This window comes from Oryx dammah, unplaced genomic scaffold, assembly GCF_014754425.2.
Source record: "Oryx dammah isolate SB20612 unplaced genomic scaffold, SCBI_Odam_1.1 HiC_scaffold_1, whole genome shotgun sequence".
Taxonomy (NCBI): domain Eukaryota; kingdom Metazoa; phylum Chordata; class Mammalia; order Artiodactyla; family Bovidae; genus Oryx; species Oryx dammah.
In genome coordinates this window covers 96,883,079-96,892,191 of record NW_024070185.1, presented here as the reverse complement: position 1 = coordinate 96,892,191, position 9,113 = coordinate 96,883,079, and the positions used below count along the sequence as shown (strand labels likewise).

Here is a 9,113-nt window from a genome sequence, read left to right as displayed (position 1 = left end):
AATGCCTTAATCAGATAGTAAATGGAGGCCTATAATCCCATTTAAATTGTATTAGTTGACTAACAGTGCATACTAGCTCTAAGAATTTCGTTATAGACCTTGCTACTGCTACTGCTAAGTCGCTTCAGTCGTGTCTGACTCTGTGCAACCCGAGACGGCAGTCCACCAGGCTCCCCCGTCCCTGGGATTCTCCAGGCAAGAACACTGGAGTGGGTTGCCATTTCTTTCTCTAATGCATGAAAGTGAAAAGTGAAAGTGAAGTCCCTCAGTCGTGTCCGACTTCTAGCGACCCCATGGACTGCAGCCTACCAGGCTCCTCCGTCCATGGGATTTTCCAGGCAAGAGTACTGGAGTGGGTTGCCATTGCCTTCTCTAGTTATAGACCTTAGTGGTAACTAAATCATATTGTATGTTAACAACAGTTAGTTTAGTGGTAAAGGCTTATGAATCATCAGGGTGGTGTGGAAATTGCAGAATGCAATAGCTGAGCAAATTGAGAAACTGGGACTAGGTTGAAAAGTGCAAGGAAAGTCATGTTAAGAAAGAATTACCACATTCTGCATTATAGGCTGTAATTCTTACCACCTCCTCAAACAAGTATTTGGTTATTTTTTGGTATCCTAGTGGTATTTATTTTGGTATCCTGTGGTATTTATTTTGCAGTATTCTCAGTGGGTAGCTCAGCTATCAGACCTGACCCTGGCTGATGCTGTTTGAAAGTTTCTTAGGGCTCAGTCCCAGGTGCAAGGGCCAGGGGATGGGCTGTAAAAAGAGACTGCTGAAGTGGAGTGGACGTGAAAGTCACTTGCTTCTAGGAGGTCAAGCAGCTTTAACCGCCTGTTGATTCATTCATTCAATGAATGTTTATTGAGGACTCTTATGTGCCAGTCTGTATATGAGAAACTACACATGGAGGACAAGAGGAAGAACCTGCACTTGCTTTCTGCCTCTAGGAGGCTCACAGCCTATTCGGGGAGTCAAATACATTAACACTGCGATCATATCGTTTGGTGTCTGCAGTGTAAGGAAATGCTCGGGTGGAGTAGGGATCCTCACCTAGCCTGAGGTAACCAGGAAAGCAGGTGTAGTACTGAGGCCGAATCTCTCATTTTTAGTATTTATTTATTTATTTGGCTGCACAGGGTCTTAAGTTGCTCATGCAGGATCTTTTAGTTGCATCACACAAACTCTTAGTTGCAGCATGTGGAATCTAATTCCACATGGTCAGGGGTCATGATTCCTGGTCAGGGATCACACCTGGGCCCCCTGCATTAGGAACGCAGGGTCTTAGCTGCTGGACCACCAGGGAAGTCCCTGAGGTTGAACCATAAAGAAGGAATAGGAGTAAGGCAGGCAAAGGATGTGGAGCGGGATCCTCAAGAAAGGGGAGAGCAACACAGGGGAAAGGCCAGCAGGATGAGTTGGGAACCACTGTCATTTGACAGGGTTTGTATTAGTTTCCACATGCTGCTGTGACAAGTTACCATAAATATAGTGGCTTCCAACAACAGAAAAATGTATTCCCTTGAAGTTCTGGAGGCCATTGGTCTGAACGGAATTGTATGGAGCTAAAATCAAGAGGTTGGCAGGGCTGGTTTCTCCTGGGAACTCCAGGGGAGAGAACCCTTCCTTGGCTCTTGCAGCTTCTGGTAGCTATGGGTATTCTTTGGCCCATTGCCTCATGACTCCAGTGTCTGCCTCTGTGGTCGGAGAGGTCAAGTTGCTTCTCCTCTTCTGTAGTCTATTTTCCTTCCCTCCCTCTGCTAGAGATACCTGTGATTACATTTAGACCCCATCCATATTATCCAGGATAATCTCCCCATCTCAAAGTCCTTAACCTCATCATATCTGCAAAATGTAAGTAAGGTAACATACTTCACAGGTTCTAGGGATTAGCTCCTGGATATCTTAGGGGCCACCCAAGTGCTGGAGGATAAAGGATGAAGCCAGGTGTCGGAAGAGGTGAGGCAGGGTGAGTATGGCTACATCACAGAGGACCTTTGACGTCATAGTAAAGAGCTTGGAACCTTCCCACACGGTAAGGAGGATTTGAAAGGATCAGACTGTATTTTAAAATGATCACGCTGGCTACAGGGTAGAGAACTGATTGGAGTGGAGCAAGAGAGCAGATAAGAGGGACCAGCTGGAGGCTGTGGTGACATCAGTGTGGCGCCAAGGGTGTACAAACAAATACAAACCCCCAGGAGGACTTGATTCTCAACTAAAGATAGTTTACTTGTAAATAAAAGAGGGATTAGTTTGGTCAATTTGAAATGCATCCACCATCTCCTGGTGGATCAGTCTTGCCCTGATTTGCAGCAGAAGGCTGGTTGTTTATACTCTGGGTAGCCTCAGTGTTGCTGCTGCTGCTAAGCTGCTTCAGTCGTGTCCGCCTCTGTGCGACCCCAGAGACGGCAGCCCACCAAGCTCGCCCATCCCTGGGATTCTCCAGGCAAGAACACTGGAGTGGGTTGCCATTGGAGTATATTGTTGGGAACAATTCCAAGGTAGACTAGGAATTCCAAGACCTGATCCCTAGCTCTCATACTTCAATCATTCCAGGTAAAACATTCCAGAAAAAAATCACTTCCGTGAAGATAAGGAGCTACCAGCAAAGGACACTTAGGGCCAGCCATTTTTTAGACAGGCAGTTCTGGCTCTTAGTAATAACTGTTAATCACAAAATTCATCTTGTAGATGTCAATCCCCTCTACCAAACTTCCTCCTACCCTGGAAGAGAAAGGGAGAGCAATTTTGGTTGCAGATTTTTTGTAAAGGGGGATTGTGTGTGTGTATGTTTTCCCCACAAAGAACTTCCCAGGTTTCTTTTACTCATCTGGTCTGTTGCTGGATAGCTGGGTCTCACCTGGGTTGGTTGAACCAATTTGGTAATTTCTTCATTGACCTTTTTAGTGAACTGGTAGACTTGTCTTTGTTGACATGGCTTGGAAGGTCAGCTACAGTTGGATGGTACAAACCAGAAGGACAGGAACCTTGACTGGATGAACAGGAGCCCAGACACAAGAAAGGCTAGACTCTACTCAGTGAACTGACAGGACTTGTGCTTTAAGAGAGGGCACATGGCTCAGTGCAGGAATAGAAGAAATAAGCAGGAGTGGTCAGGCAGGGCCCGATGGTATCAGACTTGGTTGCATCATTCTTTCTTCAGGCACTGAGATTTAAAAAACAAAAAACAACCTTTAGTAATTTCTCATGTTCATACTTCCCAAACTCTTTTCTTCTTAACCATTTATTTACATTTTTAGTCTGCAAATTTTATCTAGTATCAGACACTAGATGGTTAGGTTTTGTAATTATTTATTTGGCTACACTCGGTCTTAGCTGCAGCACTCTGGATCTAGTTCCCTGACCAGGGACTGAACCCAGGAGCCCCTATGTTGGGAGGGTGGAGTCTTAGCCACTGGGCCAACAGGGAAGTCTCTGGATGGCTAGTTTAATATAGAAAAGGCAAATATGTTTCCACTTGTGTGCTTACTTTGTGGAGTTGGTAGTGGTTCCCTAGTATGTTCTGCTAAGAAGGGTTTTGAGGCTGTATCTAGGCTCGGTGAGAAAGAGTTCAGTGATTTATTAGCGATGTCTGCTATGGGTTTTATAAAAAGTGGTAACTCATATTTGGAATCTAAATGCATGTCTGTTTGATTCCCTTTTCACATGGCTTCTCCTCCTACACAGTACACACCTCTTTTATGTGTAATGTATACACTGCACTGTAAGCACAAGATTCTTGTTTAAAGGAGGTGCTCATTACAACTCAGTAAACACTCTAAGACAGACATGATGCCCTGGGGAATCCTCTCCTGTGTTTGTTTTACCTCTGGGGCTTTTATCTTGATGCCCTGGGAGTCTGTGGTTGACTGTGGCTTAAGAGATGCCTCTTGGCGTCTCTAGGACAAAATGAGGAGTCACTCTGGGAACCACTATTAGATTTTCACCGTGTCCCAGGCACTGTGCCTTTGCTTTAGACACGCTCTCCCATTTTATCCTCACGGCAGCCAGTGATGGAGGTGTTATCATTTTATCAGCCGAAAGCTTTCTGTTGCAAGAAATGTTAAAACTGAACCCAAACTGGCTTAAATGGTTAGGAAATTCATCAGTTCACACAACAAGCAGGCCAAAGGCAGTGTGATCCCGGGGTCAACTTGATCCACTCTTCTGCACTCACTGTACCTGGATGCCCACAGAGGCTGTTCTTCCCTGAGGTGAGTTGCTACATGGCATTAAAAAAGAAAATCCAAGTAGCCTCAGGCTTACCTGGTAGCCGGTAAAGAATCTGCCTGCAAGACGGGAGACCTGGGTTCGATCCCTGGGTTGGGAAGATCCCCTGGAGAAGTGATAGGCTACCCACTCCAGTATTCTTGCCTGGAGAATTCCATGAGCAGAGGAGCCTGGCAGGCTACAGGGCACAGGGTTGCAAAGAGTTGGACACCACTGAGTGACTTTCACTTCACATCCAGTAGCCTCACATTTTGGAGGATGTGCCTAAAAGCATACACTCTGTGAGTTAGAGATTTGAGTAGACTGTGTGTACTCAAATTTATATTGTAGGCCCTACATCCCAGTATTTTAATTTTTCTCTGCTCTTAATCATAGGACTACGTAGGAGACACATTCCCAGTGTTTCAGTATCATTTCTCACAGGAAGCACAAACAACTTTTTTGAAAGGATAGCTAATGATCCATTCACTTGCTCAGCAAACCCCAAGCTTATGCTCTGTATTATGAATGGCCCACACCCTGCATCTCCTGCATTGCCAGGCGGATTCTTTACCCCAGCAGCCCTGAACAAAGTGAAGAGGAAAAAGGACAGTTTAGGACAACTGAAGCAAATTATTTACAGAGTCAACGTCCAACTTGAAAAACAAGGACTGTGACCTGAAACCCCAAACAGGATGGAAAGGAATCACTTTTTCTCCTACTTGAAAATTGTTTGAAAACAGAAGAGGGGTAACTTGCAGAGTTCCAAAGTACTCTCATATTGAGTACTCAGTGAAACCTTCTTCCTTTCCTCCCTCCTTTCTTTTCCTTCCTCTTACTTCTCTTCCTCCCCTTCCTCCTCATCCTCTCTTCTTCTTTCTCTTCTTCCCTTCTCTTTCTTCTTCTTCTAAATAAATGTCGTTGGAGGTGTTTTACAAGTAGTAGGCTTGGGTACCAGGACCTTTCCAACAAGAAAACAGAAGCACCATGCATTGTCTCAGAGCTTCCTTTTTCTCTTTTGACACAAGAGTTTCTATTATCACTCCCATGCAAAAGGGGAAATTAGAGTTGGGGGCTCAACTGACCTGACCTCAAGTCTCAAAAATGGAAGAGTGGCAGTTTGAGACTCTGACTTAGGGTTCCTTCAGGAGTTTAGATTGCTCCAGCATTGACACCTACATCAGTTCAGTTCGGTCGCTCAGTCGTGTCCGACTCTTTGCGACTCCATGAACCGCAGCACGCCAGGCCTCCCTGTCCATCACCATCTCCCGGAGCTCACTCAGACTCACGTACATGGTTGTCAACAATAGCTGCACATTAGAGTTTTCTGAAGAGCTTTAAAAAATCTATGCTAAACTTGCAGTGGTCCCCAACCTTTAAAGGCACCAGGAACTGGCTTCATGAAACACAGTTTTTCCACTGGGGGTGAGGCTGGTTGAGGCTGTAATGCAAGGAGTGGGGAGCTGCAGATGAAGCATCTCTTGCTCCCCCACGCTCATCTCCTGCTGAGCCACTGATTTCTTAACAGGTCCCTGATGGGTAGCAGTCCGCAGCCTGGGGGTTGAGGACCCCTGTGCTAAAGGCTCCCTTGTCAGACCTATTTATTAACCTAGTAGGTAAGAATCGACTTAGGAGTCAGACTCTTAGTTTGAATCCTGCCTCTGAGCGTACTAGCTGTGTACCTTGGCAAGGTACTTAACTTCTCTGAGCCTCAGTTTTCCTCATTGAGAAGTGGGGATAATAAGACCATCTTCTTTGTAGGGTTGTTCTAAGGATCAGATGAGTTAATAGGAATGAGACTTTTATAACAGGGTCTGCCATATGGTAATCGCTATTTAAAATCCTGCCAAACACACCAGAGCCAACACTTTATTAAATAAATCAATAAAACTGAATATGGTAATTGGTCTTTTTAAAGTATTCCCCCACGGATTCTAATGTGCAGCTTGGGTTTTCAATCTGTGAAGATAGTGACTCTGGGGATTCTGCCACCCTAAACGTTGACATTAACCAGCGAGCGAAGGGAGGGTTTTGTTTTGTTTTATGATACAGGGTGTTTTGTGTAAAAGCTATTATCTGACATCCCCCCCCCCCCCCCCCCCAGTTTGTGACTAATAAAACACTTGAATAGAGCTAGCATACATTGCTCTTATATTGTGTGTTGGTGGGGAGAGGAAAGTTTGTTTTTTGCTCCTTCTAACACGCAGACCCCAGAAACCTGTCACCTGAATTCTGCAGGGACCAATGAACCACAGGGAGCCCGAGGGCCAAGGAACGCTCGCTATACTCTCTGGGAGTTGGAGTTCTTAAAGGTGGTGTAAGCTTTCAGTGGTCAGTTAGGAACTACAGCTCCCACAATGCCGCGTGCCGCCCGCCCTGCCTCTCTCCCGGCCTCCCAGCGCCGTCTTTTGGCGGCGGCGGCGGCGGCGGCGGCAGCGGCAAAGGCACCATGGCCGACGACGGCGGCCCTGAGGAGGCACTCAGTCCGCAGGGCTCCCCGAGCCGGGCGCCGCGGGCTCAGCGTGCGGTCGGGGCAGCCAGCGGCGGCGGCGGCTGCGGGGAGACCCCGCGGACAGCGGCGCTGGCGCTGCGCTTCGACAAGCCCATCAAGCAGGCCTTCTACAACACCGGGGCGGTGCTGTTCGTGTGCCTGTGCTGCGGCGCCGCCGTGCTCGTCTACTTCATCCTGGAGGCCTTCCTGCGCCCGCTGCTCTGGGCCGTGCTATGCGGCACTTTCCTGCACCCCTTCAAGAGCTCGCTGACGCGCCTGGGGCGCCGCTGGCTGCAGCGCCTGCACCGCGCGCACACGCCCATCGTGCTGGCCGCGCTGCTGCTGCCGATCTGCTTCGCGGACTACGGCGTGGAGGCCCTGGGCGAGCAGGCGCTGCGCCGCCGCCGCCTGCTGCTGCTGCTGGGCGCCGGCGGCCCGCTCCTCTACGGCCTCTACAGCCTGGGCAGCTACCTGGGCGTGCAGGTGCTGCTGGCGCACGCGGGCGCGCTCATCTGCCGCGGGCTGGACTACTTCAACAGTCTGTGGGTGAGTGAGCCCCGGCCCGGGCCCTCGGCCGTCCCGCCGGGCACGCAGTGACCACCACACCCCCAGCTCGCTGGGGTGCAGTCCTGCTGCCCCTCGGCCCGGTGCAAGGACGGCCAAACGTCCAGACCTGAGCGCGCCGACAGTGTCCGTCTCCGCCCTCCTTCCCGTGCACCCGAGGAACTTGGCGCCCTTCCTTCCAAAGAGAAGACGGGTGTGGTTCGAAACAGTCTCCCTATTAGGGGGACCCGTGCCCTGTAGGGAAGCCCTCTTCCGTTTTGCAGGAAGGGCTTTCAGCGCATCGGCAAGTGGACAGGAATTTATTCCTGGTCTTGGAGAGGGAGTGCTCAGCATCTTCAGTTCTGCTCACGTGGGACTATCCTGGAAGAGACCTTAGAGGTCCTAGTCCAGTCTGTCATCCTACAGACAGGAGAGGTGGCTTCTTACCAGTCTTGTTAGGACAAAGAGGGGCTGGTTGATGCAGGTTTCTCAAGTCCTGGAACAAATCTTTCTTAATAGTTCAGAGCTGCCTCAGTTCAGGTGATTTCGGTATACTTTGCGCCAGGCACCTAGGTGCTGAGCCCCGTGGGCCTGTTTCTTGCCACATTCTCTTCCTGGGAACTCCTTTATGCCTTGTGCAGGGATTGCTCTGTGACATATCATCTCCTCCCACCTGGATTTCTTAAGCAGACTGAGTGAAGGAAAGGCATATTTGTGATTCCTCCAAAGTCCTGAGGTTATTCTTAGATAATCAGGGAGCTTTAGAGTTGGAAGGGATTTCAAGGATAATCTGGTGACACGTTTCCTAAATCAGGCCAGATTGTAGATCAGTTAATGATCCAAACATTTCACTTTGTTGTTCAGTTGCTAAGTCGTGTCAGACTCTGTGACGCCATGGACTGAAGGACGCCAGGCTTCCCTGTCCTTCACCGTCTCCTTGAGTTTGCTCAAACTTGTGTCCATTGAGTCAGTGATGCTGCCAAGCCATTTCATCCTCTGTTGTCCCCTTCTCCTCCTGCCTTCAGTCTTTCCCAGCATCAGGTTCTTTTCCAGTGAATTGGCTTTTCACATCAGGTGGCCAAAGTATTGGAGCTTCCGCTTCAGCATCAGTCCTTCCAGTGAATATTCAGGGTTGATTTCCTTTAGGATATTTCACTGAGGATGACAAAAAATAAGTGGATATTTAATGCATAAGACTGCTATTTCATTAAGAAGCAGTACCATCTAAAAATAAACTTATTCACTTTTGTCCCTGTTAAGTGCACCTTGATTTCAAGTTGCAAAATAATTCCCTTTATCGGTCAAGCAAGGTTATAACTTGCCTGAAGTTATTGGTAGAGTTGGTGACTGATACCAGAACTGTCTTCTCTAGCTCTATCAATGCAACTTCTCAATTAAAGTTAAAAGTTGATTATGTTATTAGGTACTGGACTTTGTGAGGGATTTAAAAGGATTAAGGTACAGGCTCTGTGTTCAAGGAATGTTCTCATATGTGAGCGTATTCTCATGGAGATGACAGATACACATCTAAATGTTTATTTACCACCAGTTATTGGCCAGCAAGGTATTGGGGAGCACCTCATCCATAATTTTGGGACGCTTCCTGTGTGTGCAACTGCATCGTGATCAGACAAAATCCTTGGCCTCCAAGAAACTTGGATTATTTCAATTGTGATAGGAAGGAGAGGTGTAGAAGCACCCTCTTTCACTTCCTGGGTAGATTGTCAGGTGAGAGTGATCCTAGTGTTACTTTGCTCTTTATTGTCTTCTTGCCTGCCACTCTCCAGGAGAGGTTTCTGAGGTCCCGAGACTGTGATCGTCCCAAAGGCACTCAGACTTTGAACAAATCCAAGGTTCACATTCA

At 48.0% G+C, this 9,113-nt stretch overlaps 1 protein-coding gene across 2 annotated transcripts in view; it reads left to right on the top strand.

Moving 5' to 3' along the window:
- Positions 1-6,615: 6,615 nt before the first annotated feature.
- Positions 6,616-9,113, top strand: part of TMEM245 (transmembrane protein 245) — a 78,575-nt gene continuing 76,077 nt past the window's right edge. For both annotated transcript variants that reach the window (XM_040237322.1, XM_040237318.1), the window contains exon 1: positions 6,616-7,252. In XM_040237322.1, coding sequence (XP_040093256.1) covers positions 6,665-7,252 — 588 coding nt within the window. In that variant the 5' untranslated portion in view covers positions 6,616-6,664. The remainder of the gene's footprint in view (positions 7,253-9,113) is intronic.